This window comes from Aquila chrysaetos, chromosome 5, assembly GCF_900496995.4.
Source record: "Aquila chrysaetos chrysaetos chromosome 5, bAquChr1.4, whole genome shotgun sequence".
In the NCBI taxonomy this organism is placed as follows: domain Eukaryota; kingdom Metazoa; phylum Chordata; class Aves; order Accipitriformes; family Accipitridae; genus Aquila; species Aquila chrysaetos.
In genome coordinates, this window is record NC_044008.1 from 46437512 (window position 1) to 46464948 (window position 27437).

Genomic DNA, 27437 nt, shown 5'->3' on the forward strand with positions numbered 1-27437 from the left:
CTTAGATAAGGTATAGTTTTAAATGCTAAACCAGAGCAAACTGATAGCAAAGTTCACTTGTCGGAATATTCCTTGCATGGTCTCTGCTTCTCCGCTCATTACAGAATGGACAGTTTGGCCTGAAACTTCAGCAGAAATTTGTATTTCATATGATATTACAACACAAGTGATCAGGCTTACAGAAGTTAAACAATTTAAACATAAGCAAAATCAACAAAATCAATTCACTGGGATGTACAGTTACTATTAACAAGCATTCATATACAGAGCCAAAATAAGGTACTGTCTGACTAGTACTTCAAACAGAAGTTGTTTTTTTATGGAGTCAATAATTTCCCCACTCAAGAGCTTTCATAAATTCCTCTTCAGTAAAAGAAAGCATCTTAGCAGCTTCAATGTGCATCTTTAAAAGAAAAAAAAAAAAAAAAAATTAGGAGCAGAAGGTTAAAATAGTGTGAATGACCAATACAAAATCCTGTGTAATTGGAATAGCTGAAAGGGGTTTCAAATCTGTCATTCTAGTTTTTTGTACTATGGCTTTGATAGATGTTCACATGTTTAAGCTGAAGCTGCTATTCATATTTTTCTGCAAAAATTTATAGTGTAGGGATAATGTGATAAATTTTATGCTAAACATTGCAACTTCAGCTCCAGTAAAACAGGACCAATAGCTTTTCTTAGTTCCTTATATTGCATTAAAAATATCTCAGTTTTAATGAAGCATGGAAATTACTGAAAATCTGACAACTCTTGTGACCTCTAAAGAACACGTATAAAAAAATTGGTATACATTCTTTCAAGCTGATCAATATACAGCTTAACTTTAAAGCTATTATAAATCAAATACATGATTAAGATTCAGCATGCTAGCACTTGTAATATGCATGATTTAGTGTTAAATGAGGATTTTAACAAAATAATATAACACCATTAAAAATTAACAATCAGCATAAAACAAAGAGTAACTGTACTATACGGTAACGAGAAATACTTGGACCTGACCAGTGGTAGTTGTGTTGCCATGTATCACACCATACATCTATGGTCCATTATGGCACATACACACAGACTTACATATGTATATGTTTAAAAATCATACAGTAGTCTGAGTTTGTATTTCCACTACACAGGATATAGCATATTACTTTAAATGGAACACTGAAAGGAACAAACAGAACTTTAAAACTTGCAACAAGGCTAATTTCTGTTCGAATAATGCAATTGCTCAGAAAAATGTCATCAAGATCATCAGTGTTTGATGAGAAAATAAGTGGTCAGTGTATTTGTGCAGAACTACCAATCAAAAAGGTGCAGCAGCTGGAAAGCCCTGAAAGCTCCCTGCGTTCCAGCTGATGTCACAGCTGTGCCACATGTCCTCCTCACCACACCAGAGTATCATCTCTTTACCTATCATTATTCAAAGTGGAAAGGAAAGTGTCCCAGCTAAATAGTTTTTACTGCAAATTTTAATTAAATGGCTGTTTTGAAGAACAGGAAACAATTCATGTCTACAAGGAGCCTATTGTGGGTTTTTTTTTATATATAGACATATTGACGGTTCAAAACGACAACAAAGCGTATTGCAGTACCCACAAGCAGTGTAACACCTCCCAGGTCTGTAAAGCTCAGACTAACTTCCCTTAATCCCTTTTAAAATTTTTTATTAAATTCTCTCAAGACAAGCAGAGAATGGTCTGAAAAGACCAACTGAACACCAGCAACTACTTGCTGCCAGCTGCAACTCATCCTACTACTGATATTTAATACCTTTTGAGGACTTTTTTCCCCTCTATCATTATTCATGTGGCAGCGTGTCCTCACCTTCAGGATAGCTGTCCCTGCTATGGGCATCTGAATCTGCCACACAAATACTACACAAATAAGCCCAAATCACGTTTTCCTCATTCATTCAACAAAAGGCTTGTGTGAAACAGACTTGAAGTTCTTCAGGCAGCTATGTCTACTGAGTCCACGTGAGCTTTAACTGCCCTTCCCCTATGCCTTCTGCCAGAGGCAATAAAAGGCAGAGTTGGTGCCATTCTCTTTCAGGTTCTTCCAATCATAGTCTGTTCTGAAAGGACAGCTAACAGCATCCTGCTTCTGTGAGTAAATAATGTTTTTTGTAAGAAAGGGTAAAAGTGGCTTCCTGTACTATCTGCAGTTCTGATACAGTATTTTTTTTTTTTTTAATATATTTAGTGAAGTTTTGTGAACTTTATCTGAGACTATGCTTTTGGTTCACAGTCAAACAGAAATATTACCCTTTGACACCCATTTCAGTGAATTCATGTTCCAGAGGACAATGAGCTACCTCATGTACAGAGTAGATTTTGAGTGAATGCTGTATTTTTTTCATTCTCAAAATAAACTTGAGCTAGAAGGGCCAGCCAAAGGCTAAGCCAGCACTATTTCTGTTAGTTGAATCCCCAGGATCTCCTCTGCATCCTGTTACTGCCAGAAAAATTCTCTTCCACTGGAAACACACAAGCAGCCCCAGTTCCTCTCATTCCAGTTACCTATCCACCTTTGTCCTGTGTTGGAGAGCTATTGCAGATTCAAGGGCGTATTTCCATATTGCAGTTCCCCATTCTTAGGATAAGTATGTCTGTTTTGTTACATGAAGTTGCCACTTCATACAGAACTATTCTTCCTCTGGGGGGGGCTCCACAGTTTCAAGAGTGTTTACAAAATGTCTGGTGATCCCTGCAGCGCTCAAAGGGTAAATAAAATGTTCTATTTTCTTAATCTCAAAGGCTGGCCCTTCTAAGGTGCTTCTGCTCAACAAGTCACCATACATTGCTTGCTTTAGCTCTTGCAACTTTGGTTTGAGAGTGCAAAAAAGCAGCCCATTAACTCCATCCCAAAATGAATCACATTAGATTCAGCAGAGTAAGCAATTAGAGGTGAGCCACTCTATGATATTAAGATCCTGTCTAGAGAATCGTGAGGCCCATAGCTCTGCATGTGTCTCATGCGGCCTCAGAAGGAAAACTGATACAAATGATAGCACGCAATCCCAACCAAGTATTTGGTAAGCGAAAGGTGTGATGGAACTACTAAGACCTAAATGTATCAATAAGTGGACAATTGTTTGATTTGGGCAACCTCTCTTAGTATACACTCCTCTCACTTTAATTGTCTTTCATGTAAACTCACAGGCTCTTTCAATTTGTACCATCAAAGCTCAGTTGACAGGTCTATGCTGAAAATACATTTTGAGAAATATAAGGTATTTACCCACTCTGCAGCGTCCAAGGTTTTTCTTTCCAAGCAAAACACCCCTCCTTTTTGGGACATCAGTATAGCTTTATCAAATATGATAGTTAAATACATTTTTAGCTATATTCTATCTATCTGAAGTATTAATCCACTTTTCATTACAACACCATTCTATGAAAGCTGCATCACTAATTGTTCACCATGAATTGTCAGCAAGTAGTCTACTCCCTACCCTCCATTCAGTTTCAGCTTCAGCTGCTTAAGAACCTGAAATGCAGTAGCCCCTGCCCTCCCTTTTATGTCCTGAGGGAGAGGAATGGAGGGAGATATGAAATGAATGTAGAATCAAATGACTTTCAAAATAAGGCTAGCGGCAAGTGCAGTGTGGATGGGAACACCCATGCGGCCATGTAGATGTTACTACATTGTCTGTGATTCAAAGTATGCATGATCTTCCAGGACTTAAAAAAGGATGGAGATATAACTCCCCTCTTTCAGTCTAGTAAATTCACACCTAGGGTAAGTACTCTCTCTTTTTTTTTTTTTCCCCCTTTCTTTTTTTGTCTGACACGAGATCTGCACCTGGGCAGAATTGTACATGTACAGAACATCTCGGAATATCAATAAAAAGAAACAATGTTGATAGAGAAGGACACAGTTTGAGAACCCAGGAAAAATGCAGGTCTAAAATGTAATGGCTCACTCCTGGGAGGGCATGCTGTTAGAGCTGCTGATAAAACAAGTAATGTGCTGGGGGGGGGGAATCTAAAAAAAAATCATGCTAAAATGGATTTTACTGACACAGCACCAAAGGAAGTTGCTGTTATTACCTCAACAGTATTTGAACACATGGATACTCTTAGTCCTAAAGCTTGTCAGTAGTAATCTTTCACCGTGACAGGGTGTTCCAAGTTAGGAATGGGGTCAATTCAAAAGAAGACCAGCCTTTGCTATAAAGCAAAATGTTAGCAATATGCACTAATAAAAGTGAGGCTGGTCCCTTGCATTGAAACTTCCCTGCCTTGGGGCTCTCATTTACATGATTACCCTACCTGACAACAGATACATTTAGATAGAGGTTAACTCAAATATAACAGTACTCTGGTCCTTACCTTCTGTCTCTTTAAAATATCAATTAACTTTAACTGCTTTTTAAAACCTGTCATTAGCTCTCCTTTTTGTTTCTGCAGCTTCTTGTTTTCTGTTTTTAATTCTTCAATTGTTTTGAGTTCTTGGTTAGCTACATCCTACCATGGGAAGAAAAGGAGAAATGTATTATTTATGAAAGTGGTGCTTTAACCAATTAAACTTGGCATTACATAACAAAATGACAAACTATAGCCACACATGACATTTTTGAGAAGAAATGGGATTAATCAAAATAGTCCCATGTCAAAACTTAGAAAAGAAAATCTCAAAGATAACAGCCATGGTTTGCCTGTATATATATTAGGTGTGTATGTGTACTTCTCCCTTTTTTCTAAACACATCTAATTTTCACATATATGGGGACAATCGGAAAGGCTATAACTTTATTCTGTAAATTCATTCTTCCTGCATAGGTTGCAGTAGCATCGTCCAAGAAAATTTACCAAGCCCTTTGGTGACCTGCTCTAAGTTAATTTTGGGACTGTCTGTAAGAGACACAATGCTTCCAAAGCTGCTCAAGCCTTTTCTCTCATTCTAGCATTACTGAGTGATTACAGATTGGAACTTGGTTTCCTGAGCCACTGTACCTTGTTACTTTGCTTCAGTTTATTCAGCTCCACTTTATACCTTTCTGCTTCTTCCAGGGCCCTGTTTAAGCGAACCTCTGTTGCACTCTGACCGATTGCAGCCTGCTTTTGTACACGCTTTAGATTCTCCAATTCCTATTTAAGCAGCAAAGGATAAAAACAAACATTATGAATAATGGTATTTTAATGAATCCCATACAGACAATGCATTGACAGCAAGGCTCACCCTTGAAAACTTAAAGAGTCTGTGGACTTCTTGGGCCTGCAGATAGAATTTGTCTCAAAGACCATTGATTCCACTGTTAAAACATCCCCTTCTCCTTTGAAATCTAGAGAATGCATCTGTTTTAAACTTCTGTTAGAATAATTGTGCAGCTGATCATGTAAGACTACAGAATTGACTGGAAAACCTTGTATGCTCAGTCAGAAAAAGAGAAAAAAATGTTGGTATGTCCACTCTGTGGCAGATTTTGGAATGGCAGCTAGTATTCCCAGCTGCTTCTCCCCACTTGTTCCTTTTACCTCTCTTCCCCAGAGATTACTACATGCAATTACCAACAAAAAGTTAAACCAGCCTACTGAAGATGGCTGAGGGTAGTAACTATTTCATCTAGCAGAAAGTAGTTCATCAAGTGTTTATGGCAACAATCAAAACAGTTCCCTCTTTTCTCTGATGATAGTATTTCATAGTCCTGTAAGTGGGGAAATGAGAAAAAGAGACCAAGTTGAGGAACAGAATAATGAGATTAAAGATCAGGGAATATAGATAAAAGACAAAGCAGAAGAAATAAACAATTCTGGCAGAAAGAGCACATCTTGTCATTTGTGAAAAAGAAACAGACTTTTAAAAAAAAATTTTTAGTAATGGGCACAGATTCTTTTAACCAAATCAGGGTAGACAGGGGGCTTGTCGTTAACCTTTTGCCCTCAGACTGCCTTATTTCTGAGTAATGGTTCTAGTTTCTCAATTCCACACCAGCTCTTGTGGTGGTTACTTATGATTTCCACATAATTTCTCCAAGAAATACATACTAATTGACAAGTGTATACAGCAAAGACGTTCTGGTAAAGTTATGACTGGAACAGGTATTTCTGCGAAGCTTTGAATCTTCTCCAAAATGGATGAAGAAAACAGGAGAGTAAGATGCATCTCACTAATCCTCCAAAACTCTGTTGGTGAATGTGTCTCCTCCAAGGGTTCACAAAAACAGATGTTGCTTCAACAGTTTTATTTTATCACTAGCCTGTCCATCTGATCGATTAAAGAAAGATGGGTAAAAGCCTGGCTAGTAGGGCAGCAGTACCCCTCCCTGGAACACGTGCAGGTGCGTCATCAGGGAATGCAAATTCATTTGCTGGAAACTGACACCCATGTTTCCAAAGAAAACAAGCTGCACAGCACGCAAACCTCTTTGTCCTGTATCAAGATGATGGAGCTGTGAATAGAGTCAACTAAATCTTCTGTGCTAGGTATTTTATTCTGCATTAATATGAAAAGCTTTGGAATATAGCCTTTCAAGCATTTAATGACCAAAAAAACAGTGTGCATGCAATGCAAATTACATATCAGCTAATCATATAATTTAATGAAAGAATTCTAATAAAACTTTTAGGGCTCTTTGACATTTACTGTCATACGTAATACCTTATCAAGGACTTGCTTGCAAGTCATCCAGTGAAGGTATATTGTTAAATATATTTGACTCCAAGTTTTTCATCTTAAAAATGCCTGAAATAAGTATTTTCTTTTGTAAGTAGGCAAGGTTTCTGCCAATTCTTCAATACTTTAAGTAAAAGCTGGATTAATTTTCTCGTATGTTTCTCTAAGAAGGAGAAAAAACTACTGTGTTCTAAAACTGCATCCCATTTCAATCTGTGGTTTTTCTCCACTGTTCCAGCATGCCTGGGGCATTTGAATATCAATAGGAGGGTGTGATACCAGAGAGCTCGTCCATGACTAACCCTCCTAGCAAGGTTTCTTTCCTCCCAGTAGCAAGCACACACAGCACTTCTATCTTTAGAAAGCTCAGCAACACCTGTCCACCCCCAAAAACATTTGAGAGATAATGTTTGCTTAACATCAAGCACTTCTTCAAGGCAAATTATAAAATCCCTGCACAAAGCCTTAAAAGGAGTAAGAGCACTACTTTAGTGTCTCCCTGACCTTTAGCTAACGTTATCGCTAGATTGAATTAACAAGTGAGACAGAACACAGAGGAAGGAATGTTCTCGTAGACAGGTGGTGAAAAAAGACAGGAGAGTTGATATCATTTATTGGACCAACTAGATGGAAAAAAAGAGGAATGCTGGAAAGAAGAGGATGGAAGTTTCGGGGAGCATCAGAATTCAGCTGTTGCCTGTGGTGGGTGTTCCAGCAGAAATGTTCACAGAGACCAAACACCTAAAGAAGGAAATGTAAAAATAACAAACTAATTACCATGTTTCAATTACCATGTTTCAGGTAAATTGTGAAAACTACATCAGAATCTTTGCCTAGGCACATACAAAAAAAGTAGCTGGGGGATTAATGAAATTGCATATATTGTTGATAATCTAAGGAAGCTTGGGAAAGCACGTACCACAACTTAAGCCTTCTATCATTTACGTTGCAACGGAAATCACAACAAAAGCAACAGAAGTGCAAAAATCATTCAAGGTTACATTTGTGGTATTTCAACTATACAGAAAACTTTCGCTAGACTGAAAGTATGAGCCTTGAGAGTTTTGCAGCACAGCAGTACAAATTCAGGCCTGTGTTCACAGGAAATTGTTTTTAAACATATGTCTAGAATTAATCTACAACTACATTTATTATATAGTGTTGAATAATACTTCATACCTAAAAAATAAAACAATTTTCAGATTGCTAAGTCCACAAGAGATTTAAGTAGTTACTGCAAAATTATTTTTAAATGCATGTTTTTGGCAGTTAGATAATTTTTTCTATCAGAAAAAATATGTAAAATAACTTCTGAATTAGCAGAGAACCATTCGTTACATACACTTGCCTTTTTTGCCACCTTAGTACTTGAAAGAACTACCACTATCTGTCATGATCATGTCTGATCAGTAACCTTGAGAAATTCTAGAATACACAACCCATTACAAATAACTGAAGCAACCAAGGATGTTAAATCCTGAGCAAAGACAAGCGAGGAAAGCAACCATATTTTGGATATGGTAGCTGTATGACAGAAGTGAATAAACTTTTAATCACAACAGACATCTCCTAAATACTGGGATAAACTCTCTAACTGTGACTGTGTACACAAACCAGCATAGACTAAGGAAATTATGGAAACTGCCATCACAGAAGGCTTTAAGTACAGGTTAAACAAACATGTCCAGGATGGTTTGGATATAATCTATTCTATTAAGAGAATGGACTTTGTAAATCTCTTAGCCATATTTACTATGAGCCGATGAATAGTATGTGTACTACTATTGAATATTTTTCCTGACAGAATCAATAATCAGGCTACTTAAGGGAACTTAAAACCTCCAAGTATCTGCACAAAAAGAACACACAAACTTAGAATATTTTAGTTTTAAAATGCCAGAACTACATAAAGTTAAGATGAAAGCATGCCTATACAAATGCATAGTATGATCTAATGGAAGTATGACGAGACTTTGTTAGGCTGAGTTGTGTTCTGTTTTCCCAAAATTTTTAAGTGAAACATTCTCCTGGTTATATTACATGTACTACACAATACTATATTTATTACATGATTTTGAAGTCAACCTCTCTAGCTCTGAGTAATTAAAGAAAAACACATGCTGCTCTTAGAATCTAAGTTCCAAACAAACAAAGCTGCGTATGCAGGCCATCTGCTACAACTAGGCACATACACAATTTTGCATATGTGGCCTACAGCAGGAGCCAGGTTAATTTTGATTCATCCAAATTGGAGCGGCTGGTTTTCAAACAGTCCATTTTCAACAACAAAGACACATCCTTCCCTCTACCTGCAGAAGATACTACTATAAGCTGCAGGTGTTTTTTTTTATAATGTTCACCAAATTCTACAGTTTACAATAACACTCTTATTACCAGAATTAATTTTTAACAATTGTAATTAAAACCAGAAAAATAAAATTTCCCTGTATTTTTCAAGATTCCTTTGTGAATTTGACAGCAGTTTCTGAAAAGGTTGCTTTGTCTCTTGTGAGTCTTTTACACAATAATTTAATTTTAAAATACAGAAATATATGATTGTAGAAGCAGAAGAAAAGCAAAGTACATTATTTCTTCCTTTAAAAAAAGTGGTTAGACCATTTAAAAATACAATTTCTAAAACTATTATCACAGATTGAAATGCTAATGGCATCACTGGATACGAATTTATCAAACTAGGGTACAGAGGGTGATTTGATGAGTTTTATTGCCTTTCCCTTATAAGTGAGACTAATTTCTGCAATACCTTTTCTAGCGCAATGACCTCTTGTTGTAGGCCTTCACTTTTTTTGTTTGCTTCTTGCGACAACATTTTGTACTTTTCAGTCTGAGAATGTTGCATATTGATTGTTCGTTGCAGTCTGGTGTTTTCTTCTTCAGTACTTTTAAGCCGAGTTTTTAAATTCTGATTTTCATCATCCTGTTTGACAGTAATTAGCAAAAAAAACCCCAACTAAATTACTGCAAGGAACCAGTAGGATAATGCAATAGTAATGTTTTGTAAATAAAAGGCAGTAAAAATATACATATTGTAGATATGGAGATAACGATTTTTAAAAATTATGTTATTTTTAAATGTTTAGATCCTTCATGATGGATTTCACAACAATTTTAAGAAAGTAAACAACTAAGACAAACTAAGAAAACAAAACACTAATTTACCAGGATAATACTTCAAAAAACAGTAACACTTTTCTCATTTCATTTTCTGCAGTCTTTTACTTGGAACTGTCTTGTAGCACTATGTAAAACATTTAATTTCTCATAGTTCAAAGGTTTTGAGAACTAACTATCAAAATGTTGTAGAATAATATGACTAACAGTTGCACACATTTTGTGACATTTTTGTGAGAATAGCTAAATGCACACATTAGGAAAAATTCTGAGAAAAAGAAGAGAATATAATTACTGATAAATCAATCCATTATGTTTTAGGAGATTATCTGGTTTTGACTTAAAAGCAAGCTAATGATCCAGGATACATCAAGTATTCAAATTGAAGATTCTCTTAACATCAAGTGAATCCTCTGTTAGATCATGCCCTACTGGCAATTACATCCCACATTAAGCATTATAATTTCAAGGCATTTTTCTTTTATAACCTTTTAAACATTATAAGTGAATACTAATGTAGGTTATTTCAGTGATACATTATGCCTTTCCCTTCTTTAAGAAAAAGAAATCAAGACACATACAAAAATGGTGTTTCTATAAAAACAAGGCTTTCTCTCCTGTCCTCTCAGCCCTTAGGAATACATGCTTCACACCTGGGAAATATATGTGCTTTATCCTAAGTTTCATGTGACCGCACACACCTCAGGTACTCCCACTTCTTTATATTTAAAACAGATTTACTGCTTCCTTATAATAATTGGACTGTGAATTGGAACAAAACTCAGAATCTATCTCAAGGCTTTGCCAATATGAAATTTTTGTGACTTTCTGAATGTAATAAAGTTATTTTCACACCAGAGAAACTAGTACCCAAAATGATACATTTACATACAGAGTGCTATGGGAGCAAGACAAGAATAGGCACAAGACTGTCTCCTGTCATCAGCTACAGCAACTAAATTCTGTAGTGGAATTCTGGCATGGAATGATGAAGTTCAATAGCTATAGACAAAATAATATTTGATTTGAAAATTAAAATGTCTTTAAAATCTAATGTAACCAATTTCTTCTGACCACAGCATAGAAGTATTGAAATGCAGAAGCATTTACATTGATAAAAATGAAAAAAAGTATAAAGTACAGATATAAAATATCAAAATCTAATTCCTTCTAAAGATTTTTTCCAGGTACCTATCTCAAAAAAACTATTTAATATCATCCTGCTCCTTAACTCTAAATTAAAAGCTTGAGAGAAAACATATAGGTGATTTGCCAGGTTTTCTGAATGTCACCATCACATTGAGGCCTGGGGAATAGGTGGAAAAAAGCATTCTGAAATTAAGAGACCACAACTAAGAATAATCTAATTGTGTAAAATGGAAAGTTAGTTCAAAAACCTTGCTTGATTACAAATGCATGAAAAAGAGGTGACCCCTCTGGCAGACAGACACAAACTATTTAAGGTTTTACAGTTCAAGAGAACTGTAAACATACTGCCAGACAGTGCAGATCATAGAACTCACTTGTACTACACTCCAACAGTAAAATACCACTGTAGCTTCAGAATGCCTTAACTTCAGTCTGATCTGCCCAAATATGTAATTCCAAATACAGTCCTCCACATCAAGTGTAATCTTCAGAACAGAGAAAGCCCAATTTCTGTTTTGATTACAATATTCCACTTATAGTGAATCACAGATCAGAGATCAGCTGTTTCCACACTTTGTTCCACCAAGCACCTGACTAAATTTCTCAAGCTTTTTTATTTCTCATTCTACCCTAAATATCCCTCTTCTCCCATCACCCAGCTCTGGGCACCACTCATCTTCTCTCTGTATATCAAAATCTGTATTTGACTGCTACCGTATCCTCCTCCTTTTTCTCAGGCTCTGGTAACGCTCTTCTTGCCAGCAGTGATGGCTACTGCACTCTGCAGCGGCACAGTGTCCCTACAGCTGGGGCACATCTTCATTCCCAGTTGTTCCTTCCTGCCTCAAATGCTTTTTCATTAAGTATATTTCGCAAGCTTTTAGCCCAAGATCACATTTAAACAGAAATTACTATCCTTGACTCTAAATTCTTAGGAAATTTTTAAAAATAGAACCTTAGCTCTTAATACATGAAAAGGAAAGGTTGAGGGAACTCTGTTGTGATTATTTGTTAAAGGGGAACCTACTCCATTTCCACAGATAAGAAAACTCAGCTCTTACCTTTTTCCTGCATTCACACACTACACTATTCAGCTCTTCCTGCATAACACGTAACTTTGCCTTAAGAAATCTGATTTGAGCTTCTGTGAACATAAAAAATTACATTTAATATCCACAAGTACTCATTACCCAATGCAGAAAAGAAGCAAGACTGCTGTAAGAACTCACTTTCATCTTCTTGTTTTTAAAACACACTACATTGTTTATAATTATTAAAGAGAAACTGGCAAATAAAACTCGAGGTCTTTAAAATGTAAAAGACTTGTAACCCTCAAAACGGAAACTTACTGGAAACTTTTGTTGTACTATGCTATACATTACAGCAGTCCTTGAGACTGAAGTCAAGAAAACTACATTGTAGGGTATGTCTACATTGCAATCGATCTGTAGCTGAAATTTGTGTAGTTACAGCCAAGTAGTTTTGAACTGCTCACAACAAGGAATTAAATGTAGACTGCAAAACTCTCCTAATAGGTAAATGCCCCTCCCACACAGTAGCCTATGCTTTTTTGAAGTACACTGCTAACATTATTCAATTGATAGTTTAAAATTAAATCAATTTAATCATATGGTTTTTTCAAATGAAGTACTTTCTTGCTCTTGGACAGCTGAGAAATGTACTACTGTCATGACAAAACAAGCTGTGTGCGAACAATATGTTCTTTTACTCCCTATTCCCCACGCTTTCCCCAATCATTCACAAGGAACCCCCTGAACTTCCACAGGCACAAAGCATGGCAACAGTATGAGGATCAAGTTGAGCAACACAGGAATAACCATTACTCACAGTAGGTACAAGGGGAAAAGAATAAAGTGGAGGAGGAGTATCTAGAGCTGAACGTGAAGGGATGGATGGGTACATGTGTTAATTTGCTTTAATAGGAATTCTTTTAATTTCACCCACCTTCCCTTATCAACTGTAAATTGCAGCTTAAGTTGTAACTATGCAGAGGCCAATAATAAGTAGGATCTAGGAAACCGCCATGAAAAAATAAGATAGAGACTTTTTTCCTCCTGTTACACCCTTGCTAGCTTCTGGTAACTAGTGGCCCTCCTGAGATGGAGACCATATTGAAGCCATCAAGTTTAATACTCTTTCATGTACTTCTATACTATTAAGTTGTTTGATTTTCTTCGTAAAACATATTGTAGTTTGGCATTCACAATATCCTGTAGCAATGAGTTGGCTAATTTAATTATGCATTATGTGAAAGAAAAACACTTTGTATAGTTTGCTTTAAATCCAATTTAATGTGGCATTTACTAGTGTTTGCATTACAAAAGGACAGCTTTCCCTTTACCATTACTGTTTTCATTACAGAATCTTTCATATTGCCTTCAATTGTTTTGTTTTCAAATTGAAGATTCAAATTCAAGTTGTTCCATGCTTCTAATTGCTACTATATACTCTTTCCTGTATCCTTCCTAGTTCTACACCCTGGTTTTGAGATGGGGTGTGCAGAACTGTGTGTCATACTCAAGATGGGGTAGCATCAATTATATAATAGCATAATGATAACAGTACAGTATTTTGTTTTCTGTTATCTTCTGAAGGATTTCTAACAATCAGTTTGCCTTTTCCACTGTGAACAAGCAGTAAGTTTATGCTTTTGGAGACATCTTTATTAGTAGTAACTAAACAAAGTCCAGCTCAGAAGTAGGTGTAATTGGAGTTCTTTTCTCTATCAGCATTACTTTGCACTCTTTAATGCTGAATATAAACTTCCATTCTATCACCTCACTCAGTACTATGAGATTCTTCTACAACACTTCAGTCAGTTTTAACTATCCTAGAATTGTTGTTTCATATACAAATTTCTTTACCAGTTATCGTTCCTTTTTTCCAGATTATTTTTCTGTAAATGTAAACTCCATGACAGATGACTCTACGGCTACACCACTACCTGCAAAAACTGTTGTTTCTTTTTACCATTTTGTTTCCTTTTTTACTCAGTTATTAGTCCACAGACAACTTCTCTTCTGTCTTAGACAGCTACGTGTCATTAAGAGCACTTAGTAGTAAACCTTACTGAAAATCCAAGACCACAACTAGAACCGGATCAGCCTTGGGAGGTAGCTATGATCCAGAATTAGTATGAATTCTCACAAGAGGTAAAGATAATTAAACAATTAGCTTCCTAATTGGTCAATTTTAATCACCTGATGAAGCTGATAAGGAGGAGGGGTATCACTGAATAGGATGGTCTTAGGTTATAAAATAACCAACAGTTGAAGGAATGGTAAACAAGAAAAGAACATCTAAGAGACTCTGATACCCTCCAAGAAAGAAGAGGTGTCTTGAATTCTTGTGATAACCTGAAGATTAACATGAAGTGCAAAAACACATTCAGGTATTTTGTTCATATGTGTGGGGGTATATTAGATAAAAATAGAGCTTCATCTTCAGCCTTCTACATGTTTGTGTGCTTCTGTCATTGCTTGTTACTGCAGAGTTGAGTTATAACCCACAAAAACAGCCCATGAGAAAAATAATGTTTAAGCTACTGTGTTGGCAGAAAAATGGTTCCACTGTGATAACTTGTGATTGTGAGATAAAGATATGGAACCTAAGTCCAGGAAGCGCACTGTGAGAAGCTTAGGGAAAGGACAACGCTATGGAACCTTATCAGGATGTTGGCCTAAAAAGTCTAGCATAGGCACATAAGCTTAAAGAATCCATTACCAGGAGATTCTCACGAAGGGATCAGCCAACCCACTCTGTAACGGGGCTTATTTAGTATCTACATCTACTTCCTTCTGAAAACTGTTAACTGTTCTGTGAGTTTGACGCTGCTAGCATGCTCTGCAATAACTTATTTAGCATATTAAGGAGGCACTCTGTTCTAAATAGTCAGTATCAAATTTAAAAAGCAAAAATCAATTCAGAGTATTTTCATTTCATCATTAAAGTTACAGAAACAAGTCTCAATACTCAAAATACATGTCCTTAGTCCACAAGACCTGATTAGTAGACACCAGTAATAACTCTTCTTGAGTTACCTTGAATTTATTTGGTGTAAGCTTCCAATGCAGTCCGAAACAATTGCTTTTTACTTCAGGAACAAAAACTATAAAGAAGATATCTGAGGATCTGTTTTGGGAGACTTATTAACAGAAGATGTGCACAGAATTACGTGAGGTTAGAAATCAAGCTATTTCTGTGTTGGCATGCTTGTTGACATCAAGCTGTTAGATTAAAAGAAGAGGTTTTGTGCATTCTGTACTACTGCAGTGAATCTCTGACTTCGTGCTTGCTTTAGCGTTGTAAGAAACTACACAAACTCACTTTTATCACACCAGAGCCAAAAAGACAGATGTGTATCATGCCTTTAGCTTCACTGCCAAATGGTGCAATCAGATTTCCCACTCTATTTCTAGGACAAACATAAATACACCATTTGGAGTGGGAAAGTATCTGGAGGACTCTCATTCAGGTACTGTGGTCGAAACATTACCTCATTTAAGCCACTTACTAAGATCCACAGCATTGATCTGACGAAAGGCTGTGTCCTCTAAAGGCAGGATCTGCGCAAGGACCGAAGCACATCTTTTTGGAAATAACAAGCTTAGCATCATGTATTTCTATCCCCCCAGTGAAATGAATCAAATGTTATGCACATATTCAATACATGTAACCATCCAAACATCTTCCTACAAAGTTGGAGATCAAGATAAAAATTCACTTTTTCCCATGACTATTCGTATGTGACCTGATCGTCCTCTAGGACTACATAAAGAAGAAAAACCTTCTTTTCCTTTAACTTAAGGGCTTTAGAACTTTTCCTGTAATTCCTACAGAAACTCTTCCTTTTTTCCCCAGGAGAACCCATTTCTAACAGTCAGGAAGTAAGAATAAAAGTACTTAACCATGGGAGGAAACCTACCTGCTCCAATTTCATTTCCAACGCTTGGAATAATATCATCATCCAGGCAATCTGGTAAGCCTCTTTTCTCTAGTTTTTCTTCAATCTTGCTTATTGTTTTTGCTAAAGAAAAATCCATGCAATCCTCCAGTACTGCAACATCATCAGCACTTTGTACTTCCACATTTCTTATTTTTGAACTAAAAAACCCAAACGCTAGATTTTAAATTTATAATAAAAAAATTTACAAAAATACAGTGTATTTTCTATTTTTAAGAGTATACAGAGTTATTTACTTAATGCAACTTCATTGCTTGCACTAATATGAAAGGTGCATTGATGGCAATTTCTCATTTTCTTTATGTAAGATACCTTTACTGTATTCCACATAAACAATGACAGGATTTTACATATTATAATGTAGGAGGCAGAGAAACAGTACCATTTTGTGCTGAAAATATTTTGGCATGCTCTTCTCATCTGACAACTTCATAACTAAACCAGAGTAAAAGAAAGAAATGAAGGAATGTTCTCTTGGCTTTAGCTACTACCCTCTGCTTTAAATTGTGCTATTTTTCAGACACACGTTAACTTCTAGAACTCTGCCCTCTCTAGCTACACTCCCACCTTACCGCAATTTCTGTATCATTATGCCTGGGCTAGGAAACTTCACTGATCCTAGAAGTTGGATACGAAAGTTTTCATAAAACCAAAACACAAGGTATGTGATCTATCTACTACTCAGGGTACCTCCTCAGCTTTCTTTTACAAAAAGATGACATTACTTCCCACAGGATCTCAAGCTCCTAAATTCTTATTCCCATACATTCTCATCCGAATGCAGCCTCCAAACTCCTAGCTGCTAAGTTTCTCCCACAACTTTGGGTTCACCCTGCAAGTCCTGTTATCTGCACAATTCCACTTCTAAATCTCATGATGTGGTGCCAGCATAACAGCCTCCCCTGAACTGCCCAAGGGAGGTCCAAAGGGTCCACAAGTGACTTCCAAGTCCTGAAAGACAACCTCAGCCTGTGTCAGCTCCATGTTCTGCCACCTTGCAGACAATTTTCATCTTATTTTGGTATTTGTCTATATCTGGTGGTAGTTTTAATCTTCTCCCAGGATTTTGTGCATTTCTCTACTCTCTTCTTTTGTCCAGATCTCAATTTCTTAGTTTTACAACCTTGAATTTGCTATCAACAGAGCTGAAGCTTTTCAGCTTGAAACCCCTGAAAGCTGTGGTACTATTACCGACTCTTGTCCTGTGCGCCCAAGATTCACCAAAATAGGGTGAAAATTCACCCTCAAGGGCTTCATGTTTCGTATCCCAAGTCTGATCACAACTCAGCCTGCACCACCTGTGTTCTCTCAGGTTGCCTCAGATGATACATTTCCCACATGTATGCTCATTAGGCATCCTTTCACTGAAGGAGTTAAAAGAGTTTAGCTGTCAGCCTTGAGAGTGCTTGAGCAGAAAGCAACAGTTTCATTGTTGTAGTATTAATCACATATGTTCACAAATACCTTCTGGTGCTCTATGCAAGTGAACAGAGGTAGCTACACGGTGGAGCTAACTGAGGAGGACCAGAGGTTTGATATGCTTATTTATACAAATATATATAAATGTAGAAGCATACATGAATAAAAATAACCTGATAGACAAAAATGGCAACTAAAATATTTTATTATGAACAAAAAGAGATGTGTATAACATACCTTGAAGTTGTTCTTTTTCCCTTACTTCCAGAGTATGGTCTGCTCTGAGCCGTGGGCATGGAAGCATGTTTCTTCTTGTTTGCTAGCTACAAATTTTTTTCAGAAACCAGTGATTTTTTTTTTTTTTTAATTAGTTAGGAATTACTTTTTTCTAGTGTTTGTTGTGGGTTGGTTTTTTTCATATATTCAGACTCAAGGATAGTTTTCAAAGTATGCTTTTCAACCTTTCAAAAGCACAATCTTTCAGTTTTATTTGCACTCGTCTTTATCTTGCAACTTTTATGTCCATATGTCCAAATTATAATACATTCAATAGTCATCTGCTTGTGGGAGTTTTTGCACACATACTCATAATAAATTCATGCATAAGCAAGGCTCTCGGCTATTATCAAAGTATTAACTATTAGACTGTCAACAGAGTGCATTTCTTTGAAAAATGCTTATCGTACCTTCAAAAACATGCTATTTTTATGCATTACTTTAATCTTATAAATTCCCTGTAGAAGGAAGATCTAAGAATATTTTTGCTACCTTCACCCAAATAAGTATTCTTCAAAAATTAGAGGTTTTTTCCTACTGTATTCTGATAAATAACTGAAGACAGTATTTTGGAAGTTTTAGCTCACCTTGTAAAAGATTCAATGTAACTGTAGTTACAGACTATTGAGTTTGTTCCTAATCTCAGTCTCCTTTTTCTATTATATTTCTCTTCCTGTATTCAGTTATTTTGACTACTTGTTTATTATTACATCTAGAAGACAGTACTACTGCCTTTAGTATTTTACTGGTGGGGGAGGGAAGGGGAGAAAGGAAGAAATTAATTATGTTCTAATATTTTGCACTTGGAATTCTTAATTTCATGTTCAAAACAGTGAACACTTCTGCCAATACTTTACAGATGAGGAAAGATAGAACATAAAAATGAAATGTGATGTAAGTCCACTTAACCACCAGTGGCACTGAGAAACCCTGGTAACACTCTCCCTGTAGCACTGCTTTGAACATCATTTCCTTTTGGCGTCCCACCCATTTAAGTCCCCAGTGTAGCACAGCTTCAAAACCAGAAGTACTGTGTAGAAATTATACTAGAAGAGAAATTAACCAGGATAGTTTTGACTTTGATACCTCGGCATGTGAGTGTATAAGAGATGAAACTTCAGGACACAGTGGATCTCTGCAGAAAAAAATTTAAAAAATAAAAATTCACTGAACATGTATAACAAAATAAACGTTTTACAATAAAAATTCAACCCCCCTGTCAGAATTGGGAGAATACCATTTTTATAATGTCTACAATAAGCAATATAGCTAAGGTGGGAACATATACTAAGTTCAATCACAAATTTAGTCTCATTCTCTGTCTCTCCATTCTACCTCATTTGCTATCTAAACCACCTGGTGAGTCTAGAGTATCTAATACAACAGTTTACTTATGTACCAGAATCTGAATCTTGTCCATTGCAATTCAGGTAATTGCTGCAACTACTGGCTTGTTAAGATCACTGATTCCCTGTACCAAGGAATATTTAGCCAGTATGCAGCATGTTATCAGCTTCAACAAGAGAGACTGACAATCTATTAATAAAGATCACCAACAGCTCAGTGGTTAATACACCTACCTGACATACAAATCCCTGAATTAATACAAAGAAAATTAAGATACAAACCAGTGCCCTCTACATCCTACAAGGGAGTGCAATTGTATGCTCAGACTGACAGTTGTCAAGTCAATTGACAGGGACTATCAAGTGAATATGAGGTGGGAGCAGTGTATGAATTAAGCCTCAGAGAATTTTCTCTGAAATACATATTACAAATATTGTATCCATTTTACAGATGAAAAAAACCAGGAATAGAATAAGCAGCCTTCCTATCTGCTTTTTTGGCTGAAACCATGCTGCTTAGTAACTGAACTTCAGGTTAAATGATTATTTTTAAAATCTGCTAGAAACAAGCAGAAAGTTTTAGCATGCTGTGTACTGTTCAGGTCAAGCTTCTTGTCATATATGTAACTTTTTTGCTTTCAGAATGAGTTATGTGGATCTGTGTTATTGCACTAAAAAGCTACTTTTTTACTACCCTTTATAATTTTTTATTTCAATTAAAATGCTGGCTTATTAAAGCTTTGGAATCAAAATTAAATTTCAGGCACATTGTCACCTCAATTTTTTTGCCCAGCTGGTTTAAGCAAATGTTTAGATCTTGCCTTTAAAAATTTCACAGACATCCATTCATCAACAAAAATTATCTGCACAAAGCTCCATATTTTATTAATAAATTAAAAAAAAAAACTGGAGAAATCATCTGTGTGTGGCTGGCAACAGACTTCAAGACTATAGGATGATTAGGTTTTGTCTATTTACCCTATTTTCCTCATGCTTCCTTCCCATTGGCTAGCTTTAGGAGCATGCAGAAGGTGAGGATTTGCTGCCACAGAAATAGCAGTCACATGTTATTCTGAAAAATATGAAAATACAACGCTCTCTACACTCAAGAAAACAATAATGTTCTTTCCATCAATAGACTATTGATACTACTGTATCTGTTGTCTCAGGGACTTCTTTTTAAAAAAAAAACAAAGCAAAACAGAACAAGAAAACCCTCATTGTTCACTAAATTCCTCAAACTTGTTTTAGCCTTAATGGTTTCTTTCCTCTTCCCCATACATGACAACCCATTTTTAAAACCTCATAATACAGTTCTACAGTTGTTTGGTAAGTGAAATAATTATGTAAATACTGAAAAGGTATACAAATAAGTAGCTATTGTGGCAACACTGAAACAGAAGCTAATGTTTAACAATTCCATCTCTGCATGTAAACACGAGATGCATGTGCATGAGCAAACCCTTTGTGTTTGCTAATCCTATTCAGAGCCTATAGCATGCTTGCCCATGCGCATACAGTTCCCATTGCCATGAGCCTGGCAATGTTCTGTAGAGTGAAAGTGTAAACAAAAGCTGATTTCAATGTGATGTCACTGGAGCTGCTTTGTCTCTATGTAATTCAAGTGTCTCTGCAAAAATTATGCTAAAAAACTCCAGAACAACTTCTTTTAGTATATACACCGACTTGGAGAGTTACTTAAATATTACTTAAATATTTCTTGCCTTTTTTTTTTACTCTGCTTGCTTTTTTTTTTCTCTTAACCTGTCTTCCCGCCCCCCCCCCCCCCCCCCAATACTACTTCTTTCTTTGCTTCAATTTCTCCCCTGCTTTCCAGTTGCTTTAGTGTTCATTCTCCTTAAAGGAATCAATGGAAATTTCAAATGGATATTTCAAAAATATCTGAAGTGCTTCCTTTACATATATGGCCTATCTGCTTGCACAATTTTGAAACGAAAAAAAATTTAATTAAATATTAAATACTTGGAACTAATCTAATTGAATGGCCTCAATGTTCACTCATGGATGATCCGTGTGCCTAATTCCTAGCATACATTTCTAATTTTTTTCACTACAGCATGGTATTTCAATTCTTCTCTCACATAAATGTTTACCAGAACACAGACTGTGGTTGTTTTAAGGTGTTTTAATTTATGTAGGTAATTGGTAGATCAGCTGCTACTCTGACATGTTAATTGCCAGTATTTTTTTTAATTATTCTAGTACTCCCATTTATTTCAAATGTATACCATCAAAGCTGTGAAATCCTTTTGTGGGGCTGAATCCTCTGATCCCATTACTTCATAAAACAGCCCTATAACTCCACTCCAGTTTGAAGTTCTTAAAATTCTGTCTACTGTTCAAAATCCATCTAACAGAACACAAAACTAAAGCAAGATCCAGAATTTGTCTGCAAAGCATGATTATACTGATAACACATGGAGTTTCTTTTTTTTTTCCCCTCTACAACTGACACATATGGCTTTAAAATAGCTCAGGAATTTTTTTAACTGCAGTAGCAAACTTTTGCCGGTATAGCCAGGCTTCTATCACAGACTTGCTCTCACACCTTTTAGGGTACCAAAAAACCCTTTTAGATTCATAAAAAGACCTCATTTTTTGTTTTCACGTTTACTCTGCACAAAAGTAGTTATTTTACTATCTCTGGCAGACTTTTGCATATACTATTTCAAAACAGTTTCCCAACTGCAGCTTAACATTTGAAGACCTTGTAGTCTGGCCCTGTATCTTTGTTACCCAGCTTAGTGGCATCATAAATTTAGGAACCTACCAGATCAGATCCTTGACAAACCGTGTATTAGTCAGTCCTAAATTCACCCACTTCCTGTACTGTCAATATACAAACCCTTGAACAACTAAATAAATAATAATGCCCCTGAACAACTAAGTAAATAAGGCTATGTATCCATTCCAGAGTTAACTGGTTTGAACATACAGGCCAAAACTCACACTTGTACCTATGTTCTTACAGGCCAAAGGTATGTCGGCCTCAGAAGTGTAATGATATCCAAGTTCCAGAGGGTGGCAGCTGAATGTTTGTCTGTCTTAGATTTTTGTGTTTGGGTTTGGGGTTTTTTTGGGGTTTGTTTTTTTTTTTTTTTAGCAAGCACTTCCTGTCCCAAGAACATTTAGGCCAAGTTAAATGTGAACCAGTATCTATTTCTTTGCTTTGTCAGCTGAACTGGTTAAAAACCATCTGCTGCTGAGTGTCTACTGTTTTGTGCTGCAAAGAAACCTGTTACCTTACCTTGCTTTTTTACAGATGTCAGCACTACTTAGCATCCTAGATAGAACATTTCAGCAAATTTAAGACTTCCTTGAAATAAAAAGGAACAACACTTACTTAGTATCAGTTGTTTCAAATAATAGGAAAAAATTTAGACTCCCCCAATCCACTATGCTGCAAAGATAGATAAAACAGGAGCGTGACTAGGGGTAAATCAGTGTGTGCAGGATCAGCGTGAAAGATTCCCCATTAATTATATGCAGCAGTTGTAAAGCACATACCTATGTCTGTTGTCTTCACGTGACTTAGTCTGTACTGAAACTGGTCTAGATAGTATCTCCTGTTGGCCTGCCTTTATTTTTATTTTTTTTAAAAAAAAAAAAAAGGTAGTCAATTTTGGGGAATATAATCCATTAAAGATAAATTACATATTTGTAAATCACAGATCACTACAACTACCATCTACTATGGAAAAGAACGGAAACTATAGTCTACTGTGGAAAAGAACTTCTCAAACACAGGAAAAGATGGCTAAGAATTAAAATGCCATTGCTATCCCCCAACATTTATTTCTGCTTTGCAACATGTAGTTGCCTTTTGCCTGTAAAACTTTTGCCCAGCTGAACATCATCTGAGATGCTGTTACCCTCCCTCTTTTTTTGTCTAAAATATAGGAGTAGCAAATGCACAGCAGGTGGAACAATTTTTCAATTTTCCATATTGTGCAACAAGTCCTAAAGATAAATCTTTATTCATCCAATATGACCATAATTGGACACTGATATGTTGTATGTGAGAGACCTCATAATTCAGTCTGAATGTTCAGACAGCTTCTATGTTGCTAAGTTACAGTTAGGAACCATAATCCAGAACAAAATGCAGTTGTCCTGTTGGGTGTCTTGTTTGGTTTTTGTTCTTTTTTTTTTTTTAACTTAGGCTGTTAAACGTATATCTGTGCAATCTGGCAGTGCCATGTGGTATATTAAGTGTCCTAAGAATATTTGATCTTCTGCTGTATTTAGAGAGAGAAAAAAAAAAAGTTGTTTTGTTGTTGCTGTTTTTTAAAGGAAAGAGACTAGATGCTATTTTGGCCGCTTCATCTGCTTCTGTTCAAATGTCAAGCAGTTAGCCTCAGCCTGTCACAGCTCAAGAGAAGAGTATGTTTTCACAGGAAATAAAAATGAAGTTTCAACAGTAGGAAAAGTATTTATAAGTACAGCTTTCCAGAAGACTTAATAATTTGCTTTTTAAGCCTTATTTATTTGCGTGTATTTACAATGCATATATCTAATATGCGGAACACCTTCTCCAAACTGTTTTGGGTATAAACCATATCTCCCCCATTCCCTTTTTTAATTTCTCCAATTTTCATATAAAAACTTTACTCTATCTGATACACAGCCACACCAATATTAAAAGAGAATACTGACAATAAACAGGAAAATTTTCTTTTTAAGAAAGCTTCCTTCTTACTAACTACATATTTTCTATTTGTTGCTTATTCTTTGTATTTCTTTCAGCTTGAACAATGTAGATCCTATTTCACTAGCATGTTATCGCAACAGTATCTGGTTTTCATACACTAATTTTTTTTTTAGTATTTAAGACACAAAACCACCTACAGATAATTTTTTAACTAATCAAGTTTTTATGTGGTTTTACGTATAAATCTGCACAAATGCTCTACACATCTGTGTGAACATCTACCTACCTGATGAAATTATATAAAACCCATTTTTGGAAGTGTTTTTAGTAGAAGTTTACAATTTTGAAAAAACAAAATTAAAAGCTTAGATTGCATTTGAAACTGAAATACTTTTAGTTGTCATGGTCTAAATAATTTCTTTTGAAACGAGACCCTGTGTGCCTGTAAACTGAGGCTAAATTATGTAACAGCCTGCATAACCTACTCACAATTACTTCTTCAGCCTGACGCACCAGTTTTTCTGTTTTTGCTTCTAATTCTGCATTCAGTCGCCTGAAAGAGTAAGAATGCTTGTCACCAAGGTTTTGAAAGATTTAAAAGAAATAAATGTAAGCATAACAGTATCTCTGCCTGAACTAAGTGAAATTTTAGTAACTCCTACAAAGGAACACCAAAGTATACTGCAGAGTATTAACAAAGTTACACTGCAACAATTTCCTGAGTTTTTGTCAAATTAATAGCAATAAAACGCCTATGCCCATTAAACAGGAAGGTTTAGACTGTAATTCTGAGAGATAAAGGGTGTCCTTGTTTTTGGCCATGTCATTGCTTGATACACATTCTACATCTTTATTTCCTCAACGCTTTCTGTTTTTAGCACGGTTCGTACCTCAGGTGTGTATACCTAGCAGCAGGGGTTGGGGAAGGAGTCACCTACTATTACATTACTTGATCGCAAAATTAAAATGTGTCACTACACCTATGTACAGGTTAAAATAAGCTTGTGTTCTTGCATGCTTCACTTTACAGCTTTTCATGCAGTGTGACTAATGGCTCCTTGTACGTCCTCGCCATTCACAGGGGCTGAGAACTGACAGGTAACAGAGCGAGTGCTTTTAAATGTGCTCCTGCTGCATTTGTCACAACCTTTACAGCTTTTAAGCTTTTTCTAACAGGCTTAAGCACTTATATATTCATAACTTAAAAGTACTGTCGGTGTTTTAAATGCAGAAAAAACTACTGTCCAATGCTGTGGGATCGAAGTGAGGCCTAGAGCAGCGCGCAGCCTAGCCCGAGGCGCCCGCGGAAGAGGGCGGCGGGAAGGCCGTACCGCGGCGGGAGAAAGAACGTTGCTCTTGCTACTCTCATCCGTAGGCCTTGAGGGAAACTAGCTGAGGGACTCGGATACAGGGGATTAACTGTAACTCCGTTAGGACAGCTAGCCGCGAGCGGGATAAGGCTGAGGTGACAGGGCCTGGCCACCGCCCCCGGCCGCCTCCTTACTTGTACTCCTCCTCCTTGGCCAGCAAGTCGCCGCTCAGCACGCCGGTCGCCGCGGCGGCGGGCGGCAGGGGCCCGCCGGGCGGTCTCCGCACCTGCGGCGAGGACGGGTTAGTGCGCGGGCTGGGCGCAGCCCGGCCACCCTGCCCCGCGCCCCTTCCCGCTGCCCCCGCTCGTCTCCCCGTGCCCGAGCCGCCGCCTTACCCCGGGCAGGCCCCCGCCACGCCGGACCCCGCTGCCGCCGCCCGCCGCCATTTTGTTCGCGCGGAGGCTGCTGCCTGGCGTCTCCTTCGCCCGGGCAACCGGCCGCCGCCGCGGGGGTGGCGGCTCTGCCGCCGTCCCCTCCTCCGCCGTAGGGCCGAGGGACGGCCGCCCTGACGGCTTGCTTTCCTCCCCGCCGTGGCCGGTACGCCTGGCAAAGCCTCCTCCTGGCGCTGCTGGGTACGGCGGGGGGGGGACGGGGCAGCCACGTTTCCTCCCTTGCTGCCAGGCGGTGAGAAGCTGAAACGCTTCGTCCGCTTTTCCCGTGCACAGTTCGGTGCCAGGTTGACACCATGTCGGGACCCCCGTGACAGCGATTGCAGTCCGAGGGCACGGGGACGGGACCCCTGGCCAGAGGCCCGGGCTGCTGGTGTGGTGCTGGGCCGCCATGGGTTTGGGTGAGGGGGAAGTGATAAGGTCTGAGGTGGCTTTACGCTTACTATTGTAATAAATATTTATTACAGCCCTTCTGTTCGAGCCTTTTGGCCTTGCTGCGTATTGTTCTGCCACCGTCCTTTAATTTCAGTGTATTAAACTTGTGCGTTGGCAGCATTGTGGCAACTGTACCCCCCTGTTTACTGCTCTTTTGTGCTGTCGTCTCTGCATTTTCTGTTCCCAGTTTTCAGTGATTGTTGTCTGTTTTTAGCCTTGTCCTCTGACATCCGTTTGAATCTCTCCATTATTTTTGGCCCTCACCCTTGCACAGTTTGATTTTGCTGCATTTCTCCTTCCCAGTCACCCATGAGCCTCTTCCCTCTCTCATCCGTCGCTCTCCCACTCACCTGCTCATTCACTCCAGTTTCCTAAGTTTCTAACGGATGCTGCCCCTCCATGCGACAACGGCCCCGCTATCCTGCGCCCGTACAGGTAGCTGTGTATCTATATAGCAAGAATAATATAGTTCTATTCCCTGAGTTACATGGACTGTATATGATTTTAATGAAGAGATTTGCACAGGGGAAATCAGGAGGGCTTAGCTGGCTGGAAGTAGAAGGTCTGTGCATAGTTGAAGGATTTCTGCAGAAGTATTAGTTGCAAAACAGAAGAAATGCTTGGAGATTAACTGTGAGCACTGAGACATGCAGTGTAATGGGATAAATGGAGGTGAAATGAAAGACAGGACAAATGTGATTAGTGGAAGGCAAAAAATAGAAATATCAATACAGAAAACGAAAGTGCTTAACAGTAATGTTGATACAAAGGTATTGACACAGAGCGGGGAAAGAGAGAGCCTATGAAAAAAGTTACGGAGATTCTGAAAAAAATGTTAGCCAAGAAGTCAGTCCATTACAATAATTTTTTAAATTTTTTTATTAATAAGAATAGCAAGACATTAATGATGGCCTTCAAAAAAAGATATGCAGAATTTAACTCCATCAGTTATGCTTTTGATCTGGAGAAACAAGAAAGAGTGACGTCAATAGTAGAAACCAAACCTCCACAAGGGGAAAGACAGATTTTGTTAAGAAATAAGTTGTAGATTCTACGGGAGGTAAAAGCATCATAACCAAAGTGAGGTTCTAGAAACCTTTCTAGTGAGGTTTAGTGAGGTTCTGGGGGATTTTAAGAGAAACAGAGGAGCTAGAGAAGGGAAACAAGGTTGGCAGGATGAAAGCTACAAGGACAAACATGCTCTTTCCAAACAGCAACTTTTTTTTTTTTTTCCAAAATAAAAGTACTAGTTCTTTTTGCAGAACTAAAATATCATCCTAGTAATATTTTTACTGTTTTTAAAGTTCTTGTCCTATAAGATCATAACACCTTAAAAATGCCAAAAGTACCAGCTAGAGGATCTCTGCTAGTTAGATACTGAGGCAACAAAATCAGTGGTTGAGATTAGAGAGATTAGAGCCACTGGTTTTCTAGCCAGCTTTTAGCTAAGTCTTAATAAACAAAAGAGGGGTAATTTATTATATCGTAAATTATTAAATATGTTAACAAACATAGCAACACACGGTTCTTTTTGTTTAGAGCCCTCTGGGAATAACAACATACATATATATTAGGATTGCAGATTTGGACAATATTTCTAAGATCCACAACATGATTTATTTAATATGACTTATTTTATTGAAATATTGT

General features: G+C 37.4%; 1 protein-coding gene and 1 long non-coding RNA gene across 2 annotated transcripts; one reads left to right on the forward strand and one right to left on the reverse strand.

The window, feature by feature from the left end:
• Window positions 1-126: 126 nt before the first annotated feature.
• TEX9 (testis expressed 9) lies at window positions 127-25702 on the reverse strand. Its single transcript, XM_030013763.2, is given in 13 exon segments — window positions 127-403; window positions 4332-4466; window positions 4956-5090; window positions 9380-9553; window positions 11958-12040; window positions 15842-16020; window positions 17537-17622; window positions 18662-18710; window positions 22450-22520; window positions 24083-24146; window positions 25098-25189; window positions 25299-25451; window positions 25453-25702. Coding segments are annotated over 13 exon segments (1497 nt in total). The 5' UTR covers window positions 25651-25702; the 3' UTR covers window positions 127-325.
• On the forward strand, window positions 14242-16542 carry LOC115341213. The gene is made up of 5 exons (XR_003923330.2): window positions 14242-14308; window positions 15017-15096; window positions 15336-15391; window positions 15778-15895; window positions 16436-16542. It is a non-coding gene; the product is annotated as an uncharacterized LOC115341213 (long non-coding RNA).
• Window positions 25703-27437: the final 1735 nt, after the last annotated feature.